At 37.6% G+C, this 21,178-nt stretch overlaps 1 protein-coding gene across 1 annotated transcript; it reads left to right on the forward strand.

Moving 5' to 3' along the window:
- The first annotated feature begins 10,707 nt into the window (after window positions 1-10,707).
- Window positions 10,708-20,858, forward strand: LOC101171947 (prostaglandin reductase 1). The gene is made up of 9 exons (XM_023948865.1): window positions 10,708-10,856; window positions 11,331-11,461; window positions 11,538-11,583; window positions 11,668-11,727; window positions 15,197-15,364; window positions 16,780-17,053; window positions 18,102-18,207; window positions 20,517-20,635; window positions 20,716-20,858. The coding sequence occupies exons 2-9, from the start codon at window positions 11,356-11,358 to the stop codon at window positions 20,824-20,826; spliced, it is 990 nt and encodes a 329-aa protein (XP_023804633.1). The 5' UTR covers window positions 10,708-10,856; window positions 11,331-11,355; the 3' UTR covers window positions 20,827-20,858.
- The last annotated feature ends 320 nt before the right edge of the window (window positions 20,859-21,178 follow it).

Below are 21,178 nucleotides of genomic sequence, written 5' to 3' on the forward strand. Positions count from 1 at the left end.
GGAAAAAAAAGATTAGCTTCTAGATTTGCGGTTTAAGAATTGCAATGTGTCAACAACGCCATTTGTACTAAAAAAAAAATTCCCCGTCTCTCTTTATCTGTTTTGATCCAAGTTTAATTACAGGACTAAACTGTGCAGAATTGGAAAAGTTTTAACGGATCCAGTTTGTTTTTTCTAGAATCTAATGACAGTTTGTTTCTACTAGTGTACAAAAAAAGAAACTGAATAAACAAGCAGAGCACTAGAGGTATAATTACATGTTCCAACAGGAAGACACTACACTCTCTGTCACTTACAGTCTTTGAAGAACTGGAATTTGAGGGCAGCAGTTATTTCCATAACGAAATCAAGTCATGACTGCAATCTGAACGGCTGAAATACTGACATCCTTAGCATCCTTAGATTAAAAGCAAAGTTGCTGCTTTTACCATAAAATGCACAATTTGTTGGAAATATCAAGCTAACCGACTCTGCCAGTGCAGGTTGGCATCTATTGAAAGTCAACGTGCGCTCAAATGCCAAAATCTTCTCTAGCATACGCAGGGGCGTGCATCATCACTAAATACTTGATTTTGGATGCAAACAAGGCATACTAGAGACATACTAGAGGAGAATCTGCTGGGGCATGTTGACTGCTCACCATCCAGTGGTCCAAACCATCAGCTGAGAAGACAAAGCAACAGAAGTATAAACTAACTTTCTGCTTTTTCTTGGTATTGTATGTGGTTTTGTTTTATTTAAGACCACTGTCATTTTATATTTATGTTGAGATGCATGTTAAATTAGTTTTTATCTTTTTAGCCCAATTTTGGTGAGTCTGTGTGAATTGTAGCCCCAGTTTCCCGTTCTTAGCTGAAAGGAGTGACACCTGGTGTGGTCTTCTGTTGCTATAGCCCATCTGCTTCAAGGCTGGACGTGTTGTGTGTTCAGAAATGCTCTTCTACAGACCTTGGTTGTAACCAGTGGTTCTTTGATTTACTGTTGCCTTTCTATCAGCTGGAGCAGTCTGGCCATTCTCCTTTGACCTCTGGCATCAACAAGACATTTCTGCTCATAGAACCACCACTCACAGGATATTAAATCCTTAAATCCCCTTTTTCCCCCATTCTGATGCTCGGTTTGAACTACAGCAGATCATTTTGACCATTTCTACATGCCTAAATGTACTGAGTTGCTGCCATATGAAGGCTGAATAAATATTTGTGTTAATGAGCAGTTGGACAGGTGTACCTAATAAAGTGGCCATTGAGCGTATGAGTATGTGTTTGTAAAGATACACAAACGAAAGTTACACTTTGTGGAATGCACCAGGTCTTACCTGTCCACAAACTTCCCACACACTCCACACCCAAAAAACGTTGTACTGCCCACAAGCAACAACAGAAAGTTGTGTTACGATGAGACGGAATGCCTTCCAAATGAGTCTTCAGGAGCATGTGATCCAGGTGGCAGTTAATGCTGGCCGATATTATCAGCTTGTCAGGGCTTGTGACAAAGCAGCGTGGCAGGTTGCAGGACAGGTCTGAACACCTGCCTGAATTTTCTTTCCCCTTTATGTCTCAGTCCATCAGCAGTCTCTATATGCAAGCACGCTTGCACACCTGTGGGGATGTGTCTTGCAATATCAAAACGTTGGCACATACATCAAGCTCATGAAGCAAAACCCCATGTCTGTGCATGAATCAATTTGAGAAAGTCACATGACCAATACAGGACCAGTTTCCAATTGACGCTTAGATGTGCATCTGTCAACCGAACAAATCTGACAAAAGATTTTTGGATCTTTTGCGATTCGTTAACAATAAATAATGTGAAAATCTAATTAAATGTGGTGTTAATGGGGATGCTTGTAGACTTGGATTTTATTTTTTCAATTTTTCTACTCAAAAAGATAAGTTTATCCAACATTTTGATATTCAGTCTATCGTGTTTTTTTGATTAATAGTTTCAATCTGTTAAAAACACCCACTCACACAGAATAGATGAGACTGAAGTAGAAAAAAATGTAAGAACAATTTTTGGTTGTTTCCCTGTTTTGTGAAAGTATCTGGGACTTCATTATGATGCCTGGCCCTATAATTCCTCAGCATTGAGGAGGTGGAATTAAAAATGCATCCCATAATAAATATAGAAGTGTCACGGTGCCTCGGTTGGTTACCTCCCCCCTCCCAACTCTGCTCATTGGAACCAGCTGCCTCACATCATCTCATCACCTGCTGTCCTTAATAAGGAGATCCATCCCAGCATTCGACGCCAGTCCGTTATACATTCTCCGGTCCTCTTCACCACGGGTGCAGCTGATATCCTGTTCTCTCCTCGTCTCCTCCGCTCAGGCCACGAAGTCCTTCTCCAAGACGTTCACGACGTCTCACGACGCTCTGGTTTCCACGCCACATACTCACCTCTGGTTCACGCTATTCTCCTGAACTCTGGGATTGTAAATCCATTAAACCTTTTCGATTGATCTCCTAGCCTGAGTTTACTTCCGGGTTCCAGCATCTGGGTCTGCCTCGTCATCGCCGTCATGACAGAATGACCATGGTATGAACAGACAATACAATACAACACCTATATAAAAAAAGAGAACAACGTTATTCTATCTCTGCTTCTCTTTTTCTCCAAGCCAATCCAGTGAAGAGGTGAACAGTTGAAAAGCTTCAGCTGATCCCCCACTAGTTTGTTCAATTGTGTGCAGTCAAGTGGACATCCTATGTGGGTCTGCCTTGAATACAAAGAACATCTGGCGTCACATAGACATTACTGAAAAAACAAAACATCAAATGTCCATAAAGAATACATGATCCAGTGAAGGTAGACAGACAGCATCCTCATGCATATTTTGGGGGGTGTAGTTTCTGCAAAAAAAAAAAAAAAAAAAAAGACCAACACTGTGTGAGTTTAGGAAATAAAGAAATTGTTCAAACAAGTGGCATCTCTTCCGCCCTTACTCTTTATCTGCTTTGATCTAAACTGAATTACAGAACTAAACTTTGCAGAACTGGAACATTTTTAAGGATCCAATGTGTTTTTTCTAGAATCAAATGAAGGTTACTTGCAATTATTGTAAAAAATAAAGTTTTTCTCAACTGCAAGAGCAAGCAGAGCACTACAGGTCTGGTTGACGTCCAGTAGGAAAACACTTTAACATGTCACTCACCTTCTAATCCCCACTTGTTGAAGTGGAACATGAGGAAGCAATTCATTCCTAAAAGCTCCAAAGAAATAAGGGGAAAAAAAGTAAAAGTTTGCATTAATGAAATTGTTGTACTTTTCAACTCACTTCTTTTCCTAATATGTTTGATCAAAGTTAACCCTGGGTGCAATCTTCATAGCAGAAATACCAATATTTTCTCTCAGTTGACCCAAAAGCCAACAGTCTATTACGTTACTTTCAGATGACAAAAACACCCTTTCACACTGCACAGTACAAATAAATTGGAGTACAAATAAATTCTATTGGAAGGTTGGGTAGACGGTCTTTTGTTTCTACCAGTATTTCATGGGAACCTGGGACTTGGCAACATTGCGCTCTGCCAGGTATCTCTGTACCTCCTGGATGGCATCAGCTGTGCCACTTTTTTTTCTGCCTGCCCACTTTGATATAAAGTTGTTGCCACAGATTATCATAAAAAAAAGGATTTTAGTAAACGATTTCCAAACAACGATTAGAAAAAAAAACGTTTTGGGTCAGCTTGGCAATAAAGAAATTATTTGTACAAGTGGCAGCTCTTTATTTTCCTCGTCTCTCTTTATCTGTTTTGATCCAAGTTGAATTACAGAACTAAACTTTGCACTGGAATTGTTGAACTTTTTACTCACTTTTTTCCCCAACATGTTTGACCAAAGTTAACCCTGGCTACAATCTTCATAGCAGAAATACCCACATTTTCTCTCAGTTATCACAAAAGCCAGCTGCAGAAGGAAGATTCTGTTGAATAAGTATTTCACATTCTTCAGCAACCTGCAGCTCTGCTCCTCTACAATAACAAAGTTCATGGATGTCCAGAGGAAAAGTACTGACACTCTCTTGTAAGAAGTGAACATTTGAGCACCAAAAAGCTCACCTTTCCTGTATTGGAACAGGCAGAGCAGCTTCCGAAGATACATTTTATGGTACACAGTATGTGACGGCTTATTTTTAACTGTACACAGCTCCTCAGGGGAACCCACAGTACTGCACATGCTGGAGGCGGTTTTGGGAAGTTGACTTTGTTGTGGATGCCATCATGCAAATACAAGTGGAGACGGTTAGGTTTGTCTTTCAGACAAATTGTGCATTTTATGTCGCGAGCATTAAATTTGCCAAGATTGTAGGGATCCCCTCTCTTAAAAGAAAGCACGTTTACCACAAGGAAATGACATTTCAATGCCATTTTTCAAGATGGCAGCGATAGTCTAAATTCTTTTGACCCAGTCTCAACAGTATGGGGTATTAATGCACACAATGCAGTCTGTTGACTTTAGGGATCCTGTTGCGTCAAGAAAAATTAAGGTTTACAATGTAAATCCTTGATGTAAAATTACAGTGAAATTTCAACAATATTAACAGTATTGTAATGTGTTCTTTTTGCATATTGTATGGTGCCATACTGTTAATTACACACAATGGGGATAGCAAAAAAGGAAAAATCCTGTGATTTACAGGAACTTACTGTAAACAACTGAGCACTTTGGGAAAAATAAAGAAATGCAAAATTTTATTTAAAAATCAGCTACTGGAGAACATTGTGGAAATGTGTTCATTGTCTCCCAGCTAGTTTACGTCAGTTTGGCAGCTACTAACTATTTTGTAAAAAAATTTCCTGGAAATAGTAGAATGAATTTTGGGAGTTAAAGTGTGAATTTGTTGATGTTTGTTGCACCATAAGTTAGTTGTTTATGTCTAGGCATGGCATAACTATGCCTTTTCAAGGTTTCTTCATTTTGACCAATGATCTTCTAAACTCCTGGTCAACTTTTTCCATCTTTATGCTGACAATACAATAATTTATTTATTTGAAACAGTATTAAGTGCCTTTTAGTTCACATCATAACTTACACCATTAGAAACAGGTATTCTTCTTTATTCTGAGACATAAAAAACAATCCGGGAAAATGGCTTTTTGTGCTAAAGCTATTTCTGACTGCAACAACCTTCCTTTATCTTTACATTCCATTTCATCTTTGTCACCCCCCTCCCCCCATGCATGTTTCCTATATGTGTTTTCTAATGAGGTCAGTTTTGTTCTATTGTTTGGTCTGTAAAGTTAGCTAAGTTTAAGTAATTACCTGAGTTGATTGTGTTTTTGTTAACCTCTTTCAATTCTTGTTCTTCACACGAAGACTCAAGCCTCTCCTCCACTGGTATGGAGTAATGGAGTCTTGATTTGGGAAGTATTTGTATAAAAGATGAAATTACAGTTGGTTTGTAGATCACTGTGCAGACACGTCTCACTTGTTGGCAGTGACGTCCAAGAGTCCCACCATCACCACCAAGGGACCCTAATGTATAATGTCTGAAGAAAGGGGGGGCAGAGCTAATCAGCAACAAGGAGGGAGGGGCCAATATATACTTGTATGATGTGGAAAAGAAACTATTGATGTGACCATTTTAGTGTTTGTTTGTAGACTATTCTTCTATTAAAGCACTAAGTGTTATTGGAATTGCTTCGGTTAAAAAAAGACTTTTGCATCCAGGCAGATTGGGGTTTGATTCATTTGTTAAATCCATACAGAGGTAACATAGGTTACCGTACATATAATATAAGGTTTCTTCTCTGGTCAGTCTGACTTCTATTTATATTAATTCTTCAATTGTCTTCCAAAGCACTGTCCTTAAATCGTTAGTTTCCCCAAAAACCTCATCCACCTGAAAGACAAAAAACGTTTTTAAAAGTAAGAGTTGAAAATATGAGATTTGATGTTAGCAAACCAAAAACTTGCAGTCTGTTACTGCAGGATGGATGTTAGGGCTTCTAGACGGATTTAAATATTTGAGTTAAGCTCAAGACAAAGGAATATTATTCAAACTAATCAGAGTAAAAACCACCCATAACTGAAACTGCGCCCTATAACTCAGTACGCCCTATGGTCGTGAAAATACGGTTAGGGTATATATAATGTCCACATAAAGAAAACAGTAACTTTAAAAAATCCTACACAATTAGTTTTATACTATGGCCTTTTTTGATAGATGCCATGTCTCCGCTTTCGTTGTGTTTCTGGATTTGGTCATTTGTAGTGGGATTGCTTTTTGTGATTCGGTATTTGGGAATTTGCACATAGATTTGCTGTTGTGTTTTGTTATTTAAAGTTGTGTTTCTTGACTGTAATTTTTTCCGTGATTTGCTGTTGAGTCTCAGTATTTGTTCATTTGTACTGGGATTTGATGTTGTATCTTAAATGTAAACATATCTTGCGCCTCTCGGCCACTGTAATGTATAAACCAATATCAAATCTCCCTTTTATTTCAAAAATCTTATAAAGAGTTACAGTTAAGCAGCTTTACCGCCACCTACAGGAAAATAGCCACTGTGGGTTCAGACAACACCATAGTACTGAAACTGCACTGGTTAGAGTCTCTAATGACTTGTTATTGGCCTCAGAAAAGGGACAACTGTCTATTCTGGTCCTGTTAGACCTCAGTGCATACAGTCAGGAGCGCGAGTCGAGCCGGAGACAGGATCCATAGCCAGGTATAGGAGCAGTAGTAGAGACGAGGTACACGGCCAGGTACAGAGCAGAGACGAGCCAGAGGCAGGATCCACAGCCAGGTGTAGGAGCAGTAGTAGAGACGAGCCAGAGAATCTAGTAGCACTCCCACTCCCACTTACCCGGAGGGGAGTGGGAAAAGAAGGACAGTACATGAATCGCACTCCACCAAACAGAGGGAACTAAATGATGAATCTAATAGGTACCAGTTTGTTAATGTACTGTAAATGGAGAGACCTTTCATTTAGTTAGCAACTAAATGTCTCACAGGTCTCATTTCTAGGACCAATCCTGTTTGTGCTTTACATGCTGCCCTTAGGAAACATAATCAAGAAACACAGCAATAATTTTCGCTGTTATGTGGATGATACACAGTTTTATTTATCCCTTAAACCTGACCAGAATCACCATATAGAGATACTAAATCCCTGCATCAGAGACATCAAGACCTGGATGTCAATTAATTACCTCCTCCTAAACCCAGAAAAAAACGTAGGCCATTATATCAGGTCCTAAAATTCTGAGAAATGCTCTGTCTGATCAGATAGTCTCCCTGGATGGCGTAAAAATAGCCTCCAATTCCACAGTTAGAAACTTAGGGGTTTTATTTTACCAGGATTTATCATTTAAGGCTCAAATATCACAGGCTTGTAAAACTGCACTTTTTTCAGCTACGCAATATAGCTAAGATCAGAAATATATTATCTAAGAGTGATGCGCGAAAAACTCATCCATTCATTTGTTACAAATTGGCTGGATTACTGTAACTCTTTGATAGCAGCGTGCCCTAAAAGGTTTTTTTTATTTTTTATTCTTCAGTTTATTCAAAATGCTGCAGCAAGATTGTTAGCTGGACCTGGCAGAAGAGAACACATCACTCCTGTGTTTGCTTCACTGGCTCCCAGTTGAATCAAGAATCAAGTTCAAAATCCCCTTTCTAACCTATAAGGCTCTAAATGGTATGACCCCATCCTATTTTAAAGATCTCCTCCAGCTTAAGGGTTATTTTTTTACTTTTTCTTGCTGTTAAACGAATAATTATTGCTCTGGGCCTGGAATAACCACTGTGTTTCTGTCCAACACGGTGTGGTAACACAATTTTTTTCCATTCAGCAATATTTTCTATCTGATTTAGGGACTCCGTTAAGCTTCAAGCTCCATCTCCAACTGTAGCATTCAATCTCCCTCACATGGCTCAGACACATGGCGATGTTTTTTTCATTAATGAGGACACTTCTCTCCATGCAGCCCATTGATATCCACAATTTATTTTTAAACATCTTGCACCTTTTTCTCCAGTGCAACGTGTGTTAATCATATCAACAAGCATTGTAGACTAGTCATCGGACAATTAAGGAATTTTGGCGCCAGAAGTTAGAAAGAAACTGTTTTTTAGCTATCTGAGGCTTGGAAGGAGTGACCGGGAGTGATGGGAATTCCTCTTCATCCTCTACCTGGAGGTTATCGACCGCCATTCCGTCATAGTCAATGCTAGCTGATTAGCATCCCAGATCACTGCCAGTATTTGATCTTTTGTGTGCTGCTTTTGCCATTAAGTAGCACAAAGGGGACCAAAATCTTTTAAGAAAAACTTCACAGCTGTTTTTCCTTCTTTTCTGCTCTAAAAAACATTTAAAACTGTTCGGAAAAAATAATGGGAACACACCTTACGTCCTACTCTTGGACCGCCACCTCTACACCATCTCCTCTGCCGCTAAATAGTGTACCGTTGTATTAACACTTTTTCCTGCACCTCAAAAAAGAATGACTTTCATTTTGGATTAGACCAACTTCCACTTCTGGCATGGTCTGTAGCTACATCTACTATTTTCTTTGCTGCTGGGTGCCCTCTGTTGTTTGTTTAACAATAATATATAGTGTTATTTTTTAATCATATCAATGACTTTTATAAGTAACATAATCTGCATATATTTTGGATAAATGATCTTCATTTGCCATGTTGATTTCTAAAAAGTTATTCTTTTTTACAAAATCATTTAAGTAATTCATCTTTGTCATGTGCTTTATTGATATTTCAGGATTCTTAATTCTGTCTGATAACAGCTAGGAACCGGATAATGATAAATCATGTAATAAAATGGTTATGGTAGAACACGGGTGGGATTATATAAATTCGATTCATTCCACTCCCTTTCAAGCAATTTTTATTAATATGTCTAATAATCCTAAATTTGATTAGTTGTTGTATGAATGTATAACTGATGATTGTATTGTTTTTGTGTGTCATTCCTATTTCATTGCTTGAAATAAACCAATTCAAATCAAAATAAAAAAAAACTATAATCCTAACACAAGATCATAACACAACTTTGAGAAAAGTAAACACTGAGTCTGCAGATCTGAGCTGAGTGGAAGGGAGTTCCAGAGCGATGGAGCCACGACTGCAAAGGCTCTGTCACCTTTAGTCTTCAACCAGGTTCTCTTAACAACCAGCGGACCCTGGTCACATGATCTCAGGGACCTGCTGGGAGTGTACAGCTGTGCAAAGGGTCTTTTATATAGACTGGTGCTTGGTTTTTAAGAGATCTGTACATTAAAACCAGGATTTTACAATAGAACGGATGGGGAGCCAGTGCAGCTGGATTAACAATGGGGTGACGTGTGAAAACTTGGATGAATTAGCTAAAAGCCTTGCAGCAGCGTTCTGGACAACCTGGAGCCGTTCTAAAGATTTTTTGCTTACACATGTGAAGATGGAGTTGCAGTAATCAAGACGAGAAGATATAAAAGCGTGGATGAGCATCTCCATCTCAGAACGCGACACATTAGGATTCAGTTTTGCAATGTTTTTAAGATGATAAAAACAAGAACGAACAAGTGACCCGACATGAGAGTCAAAGGTTAAAACCGGGTCGAGAGTCACCCCAAAGTTTCTGACAAAGGGCTTGATAGAGGAAGCAAGTGGACCTATGGGGTGCCAATTGTAAAGCTATACAGTCAAATATTAACAGCAATATATTTGTGTATTTAGCCTGTTACAAGAGTAAAAAAAATCAGGTTACGTTTGTCAAATGTACATTTTTACCTTTTAATCCACGTATATATGAATGTTACATTTAATAAGTAAATATTTAGTTAGCAAACTAAATATTTATGTTAAAGTTAAATATTTGGCTTTTTAACTCAATTTAGTTAGAGCAAAATATTTAACTCTAATCTTAATATCTGTTTGGAAAGAAATATATATATAGGTCAGATCTAAATAGATAATTTGCAAACTAAATGTTTATTTTTTACAAAACTAAATATTTATTGATAAATAAATATAATTTTTGCTAAAAAAAACTATTATATTAACTTATTATTTATAAATACATGAAATAAAATGTGAAAATATGCATTTGAAAAATGAAACTTGTTTTTTCTCCTAAAAAAGGCTAAACAAAAAACAAAAATCTGCTAATATTTGACCATGTAACTTAAAAATGGGACCCCATTTTTCTTTTCTGTGTAAAAGGTCACATTAAGACACAATAATTGATTCACAAAACTTTTAGAAGTCAGAAGTAGTGAGGTCAGAACATCAGTGCCAAACAAACGTATGTGGGGAAAAAAGGCTGTTAAATACTGAGTAGAAAGGAACTGTAAAATAAAACAAAACAACACAAAGCAATTAATAATTTACAACATCTTTATAATTGTCCCTATTGTTAATATCCCGCCGTATCGTGTGAGCGCACATTTTAACCATTCTCCTCAGTTCACATCAGAAACATAAGATTGATGCCTGAGTTGTGGCAGAGACTCACAACAATGCAGCATATGAATGAAAAAACACAAAACTGTCAGGTTTCTGTTACCACGCTGTCTTTTCGAAACAGACGCGGTGTTGAAACGACAGACAACAGACTTCTGAGCATTTTCCTTTAAAGCAGTCTCATATATAGAACCACGTTATTCGCTTCTGGTTTACATTCGCCAAATCTAGTGAGCATCGACGGACAGTGGGGTTTAAAGACCGCAAGTGTGCTCCAAACTGAGCATGCGCACATGCAACCGTCAAGCATCCGTGTTGAACTTTCGACCAATCATACACGACCCGAGCCCTCCTCCCGCCCTCTTCTCCTGAGGTTCTTTCATTAGTCGCACTTTGAATTTCGTCACGTTGCTTCGAACCTATCTTTCTGAAAGCACAAACAACTCTGGTAAGACAAATACAAAACATTAGCTTCCGTGGAAACTGGCTAACCGTTTGTTTATAGTTTTAAATATGATTTTAGACCATTTTAACAGTCATTGTTTGGTTCATGCTTCTTTTTTCTTTGTTCACATTCACAATATTTGACATTTTGGATTCATTTAAAACTTTGTTTTCACACACGGTGGAAGACAATATAGTAAACACAGAAAATAGAGTAACATGGTTTTATATATGAGACTGTAGAACTCAGATGTTGAGCTTCCTTTTTCAATTCAATTTTTTCAGCTTCCACAACTATGATGAAGTTACCCAGAAACTAGCTTAAGGATTTATATGACTCCCTCAAAAAGAAAGAAAGGGGACATTTGAAAGGGGCTTTCCCAGAATTGAGATCTTAACTATTATATGAAATGTTTATGTGTCCAAAATCAATGTTTTTACCATCGACATGGTTTTATAAATATATTTATTTCCTCAGAGGCCCGACTGCCCATCACTGAAACATGGTCCAGGCTAAATCATGGATCCTGCTAAAACACTTTGACGGTTTCCCAAAAGACAGCGACTTTGAGGTGAAAGTAGAGGAGCTGCCGGAGCCCAGAGATGGAGGCAAGTCTGTTTAACTTTATTCAGACACGGAATCCAAACAGTTTTTCCCTCGTTAATTTTCTGTTTTTCCCTCCAGAGGTCCTCCTGGAAGCAGTTTTTCTCAGTGTGGATCCATACCTGAGGTACCGTTAATTGAGTGATGTGGAACAAACACATTCTTTTGAGTGCTTATTGAGTGATCGCTTATCTCTTGTTAATCTCTTCAGGCCGTTCAGCAGATTTCGGATGAAGGAAGGTGACGCGATTATTGGATCTCAAGTGGCAAAGTAAGGAACCAACACAGCTCCCTCAAAACAGAAACACTGCCCACACATCTGCCTTCACTTTCCAAAGCCTTTGATTCCCAGTCAACGAGAAGCAAAAGTGGATATGTTGACATTCTGGGCTGACTCTTCACATGCAAGTCTGTTTTGTATTGCGCAGTTGATAAATAGGAGCAATAAATTCCAAGGGAAAACACAGCTCTCAGAGAGCTTCCAAATGTTGGGCTTGAAGTCCATAAATGGAGTTTACTGGAAACTGTGTGAGGAGATATCTGTGCTCTGCTGAAGCACAAGGATCTGGGGTTCCTTAAGAAGGGCTCCAGAGATATTTGCTAAGTGCTTTATGGATAACTTGCTTGCAATGCGTTTATCCTTCATTAAAGTTTTTTTTCTTTTTGGAAAAAAAACATTTTTTTTTGAATAAAAATAACTTTCTCATCTATTTGGGTAATTTTAAATTATAACTAGAAGGAGCTGCATTTCCAGAAGAAAATGCAGGGATGAATGCTATATTACTGAATGAAAATGAATGATAATGGTAATAATGAAGGGTAATAATTGGCAAAAAAAAAAAGAAATGATCAAAGTTGACCATAAATGAAGTGAAAACGGCACAATAACAAAAATATATTTTTGTGAAAAATGCCAGCACCGGGTCTCGAGCCAGCGAGCTTCTGCATCAAGGATTCCTCATGTATTTCAATGGACGCAAAATCCTGGAATATCTTGAAAAGTTCAAGGATTTTAAGGACCAAACGTCATAACTGGAAAAAGCTGAAAGAGCTGAACATTTTTGAAAGTTGAATGGTTAAAATAGCTGAAAAATTGTTGAAGGAGTTAAGCACCAAAAAATGGCAGAAGATACTATTATAAAGAAATAAATAAGTAAATATAACAGGAAAACAATGGGTTGAATGCTTTATAGCATTCAACCAAATACTGGTTATGTCCAAATTCCTTCCCTACTCACAACATAGTGCACTGTATATTGCGTTCGCCATTTTGTAGATCTGTCCAAATCTACAATTCCAAAATTGAGTGCCCTAGAAATTTTAAAATAAGTATTTGCAAAATAAAACACTGTCCATCGATGCTCAGTAGATTGGCGAATACAAACCAAAATGCATTGCATTTGAGCAATTTAAGTGAAAATAAAGTATTTTAACTTTTTTCTCTAATCTGTCCACATTTTCATTATCAGAACACAGTGGATTCATAATTAGTCTTTGTAAAATGCTCATATTTATTAGGTTTATACTTTGTGAAATCAGTGACATCATATTTGCCATTAAAAATAAATTAGTTGTGAGTCCGACTTGTTTTTAAAATCTGGGGACTAGATCGTGCTGCACAATAGTTTTTTTAGTAACTAGGGAGTGAGGAGGGAATTTGGGCATAGCCAATGTCTCTTTATTTTTCTATTTTTCTGGAAGTAGAGACTGCCTGAAGCTCAAAACAAGAATGCTTAGCCACAGCAGAAAAAAAGCCTAAAATCAAATCAAATAAAAAAATGTCTGCTTTGTTATAGTTTCAAATGTGCCAACCCCCCCACAAATCAAATAGTTCTTTGGCTATGTTCATGCCCTTATTTCAAATATTCTCTAGAAACTGCTGTTTATTTATTTGTTGCAGACATTTTTAATAACTATGACGACTTTAATGCTTGACCAGACACCGGAGACTCCAATGCAGATCCATTGTTTGTAACGTGCAAAAGTAAACAAAATACTTTTTGTCCAACAAAATGCTTTTGTTTATTATTGAGCATAAAACATGTTTTGTTTTTGTTTTTTGAAAAAAGCTAATTTTCAAGGTTTTCAAAATTATTTAATGGAACCTGGTAAATGAAGCAGTTGAAAAACCCGGACCTGGCCACCCTCCCTATACACAAACCACCACAAAAGACCCAACCTGCAGCTAAACAGGTGCACTAAATCATGGGATGTAGATGGATGACTTTATTAATCCCACAATGGGGAAATTTCATTTATCTGTGGCAGCAACACGACATTCAGAAATAATCTATATAATATAACATCAATAAAGGACATCACAAATTACATTTATATTAGATAATTAAAAATATTACTAAAATTATTATGAAAAATTATTATCAAAAATGAGATTCTTATTAAATAAAGAAATAAATATTAAATAAATACAGCTGCAAAAGTGTAAAAAACATGCGGTCTGCAAAACATGTAAACTGTAAAAAAACATTAAAAAAATTTTCAAAATACAGAAATAACTAATGAAGTTCACACCAAGAACAAAAACAAACAACTGTTCAGGAACAAAAAACAATTTAAAAAACAATTTAAGATTGAAAAACAACAACTACAACAAAAGTAAATGAATCAATGACTAAACAGAAAAACACCCCTGGGACCGTGGAGTGTCACTTTGACATGGTGTTGTACAAGAACTGTACAACACCTGTACAACTGTACAACACTGTACAACAAATGTAGAAGAAGAAGAAGCCCTTATTGTTATTGTACATAATACAACGAAAGTGTAGCAGCCTTGGAGTGGTGATACTATAAATTGAAATCAAAATATGTACAAGTAACCAATAAAAATACAGGTATAAAAATAGAATACAATAAAGTGCACTATGAATAAATATTGTGTGTGGAAGTAGATGAAGTTGTCAATTGGAGCAGAGTGGGAAGTTCTGCTGCATACTGCAGTATGTAGAGTGTGTGTAAACAGTCAGAGTGGGGTGTAGTTTGTGGAGGTAAATGTGTTCATTATGGTAACTGCCTGACTGTGGAAAGAATCTGTTCCTGAGTCTGTTTGTCCTGGTTCTGATGGACCAGTACCTCCTGCCAGAGGGCAGCAGGTCAAACAGAGGGAAAGCAGTTGGGTGGAGTCAGTGATGATGCTAGTCACTGTGCTAAGGCAGTTTAAATGGTAGATGTCATTCAGTGAGGGGAGAGGGCAGCCGATGATCCTCTGCGCTGTCTTTACCACTCTCTGGATATCGTGGCTACAATGGCGGCTGCAGTAACTTCTATTAACTTTTGACCGTAGACTAATGTAGCATAAATCCTAAACATCCTTGGCAGGAATTCTTAAAATCTCAAGATTTTTGGGAATCATTTCAGCTGTAATGTCTTGACAAGCTTCCCTCAGGGGTGGGAAGTCGTGTTTCTATATTAGTTTTGTTCTATGCCATGATGCAAATAACATTTATTAATAAAAAAATGTCATTTCTTGGTTTATCAAAAACTAGTTGGGACAAACCAACAGGAATTTATTATTTGTAAAAAAAAATAATAAAAAAGGTTTGTTTGGTTGATTTGACCATGAGGTAAAATAGTCTGAATAAACGTAATTTGCTTGTGAGACTTTTCTGAATGATCCTACCTTATTATCTATCATTTACTATATTGCTACACAATTAAATGTCAACTAAAACCTATTGAAACAATATTTAATGATGGTTTTGTTTTTTACTATAATCTAGGGTGATCCAAAGTAAAAACTCCGCCTTTCCTGTGGGAAGCCATGTGGTGAGTTCTTGTGGTTGGACGACCCACTCCATCTCAGATGGGAAGGACCTCACTCCTGTCATGGCTGACTGGCCTAAAGATGTCTCTCTGTCACTGGCACTGGGAGCCATCGGCATGCCAGGGTAAGACGAGTACAGCTGAATGTCTGCAAAGTGGTTTGTTTGATGTAAAAGTGTCTCTTTACAGTGATGAAAGTCTTCCGGGAATTCCCGGAAATCCGGGTTTTTGAGCAAACCGAACGTACTTTCCGGGAAATAAAGACCTGATCTCTACGGACAAATCGCTTTCCGGATTAGAAAATGGTCTGAAATCAGCTAATTTTAGCTTTATTTTCTATATTTCTCCGCAGATCGCTTCCTCTATGGTCGTGGCCATCTTTCGTCTTCCCGGCCTAATTGACCAATGACGGGACGTTTTAGTTGCTTTCGGATGCGTCGACGGGTCTGATTGGCTCTGTCTGCACCACGTGGTCAGCGTGACTTGCTTCCCTAGAGACCAAAACTGGCGGACCCACGCTAAACTTTCACAAACACATCTGAAGAGTTTGCGATCAAATTTGTGTTAAAATAATGGCAGGCATCGTCATTATTGAGCGTGGTCACGACCTCAGTTGTGAGAAGACGATAAAAAACAAATTGAAGTGGTCTTGGCTGGAAAAAAAAAAAAGATTTTTAAGGTAGTGTAGGTCAAATACTTTTTTGTGTAAAATAATCTCAAAACCACATTTTGAAATAATTTCAATTTTAGTTTTGAGTTTCAGTTTTTATTTTGAATACATTTCTCTATCTAATTTATTTGTATTTCCTAATTACCATGATTTAGTTCAGTATAGTTAACATTAATTATAAGTATTTGATGGTTTGGACCCGCACTCCCTTAAAAAATAATGTTTACAATGTTTAGTTTAGTTTGTATGTTTGTTTTGATATTTCCCAGATTACTTAGTATTGGTGTTAAAGAATTGATGTATTATGTTATAGAATTATAGTTTAAAGCAGATCCCATATTTTGATGTAGTTATAGTTTGAGAAAACAGTGCAAGTGGATGTTGTACATCAGTCATTTCTAAAGCAGAAATAATGTATAAATAACTGAGGTATTTTCATAGAATATCATAGTTACTGGTGTTCTTTTTGCCATTTGGGGCTTTGATGTTACTATATTTTAGCAATTGTATGTTTTGCAGCTTTAAGGAAAAGCGTAGATTGTAGGATTGTGTTACTTTGAGCAATTTTCCAAATTCTTTTTTAGGACCAGCAAGTCCTTAATGGAGAGTCAAACTAGGGGTTTGAATGACAAATCATGATGCTCCAATTAGTCTTAGTTTCTTGATAAAGAAGTGAATAACTAGCTGCCAGAATGCACCAGAATGCATCTAAGACCACGTATTTTTCCAAAATTTCGCTCTGTGCCCGCCATATCGCTCAAAGAAAAGTTCAGGGATTTTTTCCTTGCCTGACTTTCATCACTGCTTTAAGGATGTCTTGAACAGAACTCTTCCACAAAAAGGTGAGTCTCTCATTTTTGGTGTCTGCAGCCTGACTGCTCTGTATGGGGTAGAAGAAGTTTTGGACCTGAAGGAAGGGGAAACTCTGCTGGTGAATGCTGCAGCAGGAGCCGTGGGCTCTGTGGTGGGACAGATTGCCAAAATCAAGGGCTGTAAGGTGGTGGGTTCAGCAGGATCGGAGGCAAAAGTGGCGTTTCTGAAGGAGTTGGGGTTTGATGAAGCCTTCAACTACAAAACTGTCTCTTCCCTGGAGGAGGCTCTGAGGAAGGCTTCTCCTGATGGATACGACTGCTTCTTTGAAAATGTAAGTAGTGCTGGTCATCTTTAAGCCTTTTCTCAGTTTTGCACGGTGGCCCTGAAGTGCAAATCACATCAACAAATCACTCAACCCGACAAATAGTAACGATCACAACGACAATTAACAAAGCAAACAAAAGAATAAAAAAACAACATTACATTTTAGAAATCAAAACAAAATTCCAGAAACCAAAACACAATTTCTTAAAAAAAGTTTCTGTAAAAAAAAAAAAAAAAGTTTCAGAATTCTAAAGTCATTTTCAGAAATCAAATATATTAAAAAACGAAACACAATAGGAAACTGGAGAAGCAAAACTATGCGACATCACTGATTGAATGATGACGTTTGTCCATCCTTTCAACTGAGAGTTATTTGGAATAGAGTGATACTGAGTTATGCTCTGTGCTAATAAAAAAAACTAAGCATTGAAGAGGCATTTAAAAAAACTCAATCATCAAAAATTAAATGTCATCATCCAATCGTTGAATTATCCATTATCCATCAACCTCAATTTCTTATTGTTTCTTTTTTTTTACTTTTCACTTGGTTTCTGAAAATTACTCTTGTTTTCCAAAACATATCATTTTTATATTCATTTTTTGGAATTGTGTTTTTTTTTTCTGGAATTTTGTTTTGACTCCTAAAATGTAATGTTTTTATGAATTATTTATTTGTTTTGATTTTCAATTGTCGTGATCTTTTAATGTTTTTGCAATAAGTTATTTGTGTAATTTATACTTCAGGGCCACCGTAGTTTCACACTAACGAACTAAATAAATGATTGCACGTTTTCTAAGCTTTTATAAAACATTAAAAAAATTGACCATTTTAAATATTGTATGTCATCACTGCAGTTTGAGTTTATTAGGTTAAAGCCCTCATCAGAGAACATATGCAGTGATACGGTGACAATTTCATTACAAACTGCTGCTTTCAACAAATTTTATTTTGCAGGAAAACACATTTTTTGTTATTTGTAGTGTAGATTAATTCCGCTGTAGTGATACAGTTTGTTTGAACTTAGTTGAAGAATTGTCTTTGTTTTTTATTTTAGGTCGGAGGCCATTTTTCAACTGCAGCAATACAACAAATGAAAAACTTTGGGAGAATAGCTGTTTGTGGAAGCATCTCTTTGTACAACGACACCACACCTCAGACAGGTCTGCAATTCCTTCAGTCTTCCTGATTTAGACATTTTCCGGTCAAATGTCTGTGATCGGATCATAGATCGTATAAGAATTGCACTGTGTACATGGTCCCAGAAAAACTTCATCCGATTATAACGTTTACAAATGCCACACTTTCGATCGGAATAAATTATTTTGACCTGTGCAGAACTGTCTAAAATACCGGAAACTGCCGTAGAAGAAGAAATGGGGAGTTCCGCCGTAAACAGACAAAGCTGCGGAATAGAGCAAGATGATCTTCTAAACGTGCTTTTATTATTGTTATGATTATTTATTCATTTATTTTATTAAGTGCCTGTTCGCTCATAATTTTTCTAAATGTTATTATTGTTGGCCGCATGGACCCGGAAGAAGAGTTAGGATTAGGCTAATACGAGCCAACAACTTTAAACTTTGGATGCGCTTAAAATCTGTGAGGTCAATGCTGCAGTCTGCATCTTGGCTGCACGTAAATATGAAGGAATTACATCAGCCTTTATTTTGTCTGGGCACGACTGGTAACACAAATTCACGTGATTGTTTACACAGTTTCTCAGGACTGTTCGGAGCGGCATTTCTGCATTCAAAAGCCGCCCCGCCAGCTCACACACCGTCCCAAAGCCGCTCCACTGCAACCAGCAGCTCGCTCACGCAGAGCAGCTAGACCACATTATTGAAACTCTGGCCCGTAGGCCAAATTTGGCCCACAGTGTAATTATAATTGGCATATAGTAATCATATCAAATCTGCATTAGAGCTGGCCCGTGGTACATACTGTACTGCTAATACACGGACAAACAGGCGGTTTCCAGAGAGGTGGGAGGCAGATTATCTGTTCACAAATAGAAAGGACAGACCTGTTTGTCTTGTGTGCCGAGCTAATGTGGCTGTAACAAAAGAATATCACATAAGAAATCACTATATGAAAAGGTTAAACATAACGTATCAGTTGCAGTTAATTTTTCAATAAATATTAAGTTTGGCCCGCGACATTACTTCACTGCTTCATTTTGGCCCACTGTGAATTTGAGTTTGACACCCCTGAGCTAGACGCTTTGCGGTCCGAAGCCTCCTCTGGAGCGCACCCTTCCCTCGCCACGCCCCTATTATCATGTCAACTTGCTGCTATGATGACCGTATTTTGTTTTCTCTGTGGACTGGAGGAGTGCGCGGGGGGGGTTATGCGCGGGGGAATACTATGGAGCCCCAAATTGTTCATGATTTTTAAAAAAAAGTAATATATCCTTATGCAACCTTTCAATCAACCAATATATCTCTCACAAATATATAAAAAGATCATGAAATTGTGAGAAATCTGCACGCAGATTTGAAAATATATTTTTATTTCATTATATTATTACCGGTAAATATATTTCATTTTGCTTTAAAAACCTGTTCATTATTTTAAAACAGCATTCTAAAATTTTCATGTTTAAAGATGTTGACTATTATTATAATTCTTTGGCTTTTCTTTTTTTGGAACTCGGATTTCAAAATCAATATTTTCCAAAGTAGCTTTGTTTTTATTTCACATTGCTGTTTTTCAGGCTGACTTATTTATTTCATAATGAGCTTTTTCAGCAGAACGAGTCTGTCTGTCAATCAAACCAAACAAGGCGGAGACACTTAGAGAGATTGGCTACTCCTTTAATCTGACATAAGGAGCAGCACCCTAACTACATCGATTGAAGATGCTTCAGCGAACGTGCACTACCCCTTAACACTAGGTGGGAGTATGCACCTCAACACATCGACAGTCTTGCCAGATTGGTTCTAAATTTGTGGGTAAAATGGCTTTGGGTGGGTATGGATAATTTGGGCGGTTTTAGGGTCGGTTCGGCAGGTTTTTTTCTCTCATGAAAGTATAGTAGCGGACTAAGTTAGGCTTGGTGGCTGTTGGAGTTCCGATAATCTTCTATGTACTGGAGCTCCATGAACGCACAAGGCATTTTTTTTTGTTCAGTTTTATGTGACAATTAAGCACAAAAAACAGAAGAATCTTTCCTATAACTATACAAGTATGTTTTACTTGTGATTAATAATAAAGTAAAATAAATATTTTGTTTTGCCAGGGTGACAAATGAGCCAGGACCGCCCCTGAAGACAGTACATGTTGAATGAGTTTGAATAACGAGTGAAACTTTAAAAATGAGTGAAATTATGCCGTTCACTGGAAACACTGGGTTTTTCAAAGGGTGTTGCGGCTCCCTGTGTTTTCATTTCTGTGTGAAACTGATCCAAATGGCTCTTTAAGTGGTAAAGGTTGCAGACCCCTGGACTAGAGTGTGTTTGTGTTTTGTTAGGGCCGTACCAACACCTGACCATGATCACTAAGCAGCTGAAGATGGAGGGCTTCATGCAAAGCAGGTGGACACACAAGCATCCTGAAAGCCTCAAGAGGCTGATGGCGTGGTTCAAACAGGTAATGTGGAGCATCAATCAGGAATGAAAAGATTTCTGTGTCACTGCTATTAATTGTAAACACACATAACACCTCTGCAGGGAAAACTGCAATGTCGGGAACACGTCACCAAAGGCTTTGAAAACATGCCAGCTGCTTTTATGGGGATGCTGAAAGGAGACAACACTGGCAAAGCCATTGTTGCTGTCTGATGGATGACCAATAAAGGTCTTTACACAATTAATGAAGGAGGATTTTACATATACTGCACTGGAAAATTACTACAATAGATGTATTGTCTTTTCAGTGTTTATTAACACTGAATTTAACTAAATTACCGTAAATTCCGGGTTATAAAGCGCACCCGATTACAAGCCGCACACACCTATTTTAACGTGCTTTAATATTTTTGTACATACACAAGCCGCATCAGTATACAAGCCGCTGCCTCGACAAAGCGCGTCCTGACTACCAGAGTGTGCATGGCTCATCACCACACTGTGGGCTGGTACTGGCCTTGTGTTAAGCTCATGTATCTAATTACACCCACATCTGAAACAGCAT

This window comes from Oryzias latipes, chromosome 18 (genome assembly GCF_002234675.1).
Source record: "Oryzias latipes chromosome 18, ASM223467v1".
NCBI classification, from domain to species: Eukaryota; Metazoa; Chordata; class Actinopteri; order Beloniformes; family Adrianichthyidae; genus Oryzias; species Oryzias latipes.

What these genes read in the sequence shown, in the direction of transcription:
- LOC101171947 (XM_023948865.1), top strand. Translation starts at nt 11,356, where the DNA reads ATGGTCCAGGCTAAATCATGGATCCTGCTAAAACACTTTGACGGTTTC. An exon ending in ATTGGATCTCAAGTGGCAAA is followed by an intron (nt 11,728 to 15,196) that starts GTAAGGAACCAA and finishes ACTATAATCTAG; the next exon opens with GGTGATCCAAAGTAAAAACT. An exon ending in TGATGGCGTGGTTCAAACAG is followed by an intron (nt 20,636 to 20,715) that starts GTAATGTGGAGC and finishes ACACCTCTGCAG; the next exon opens with GGAAAACTGCAATGTCGGGA.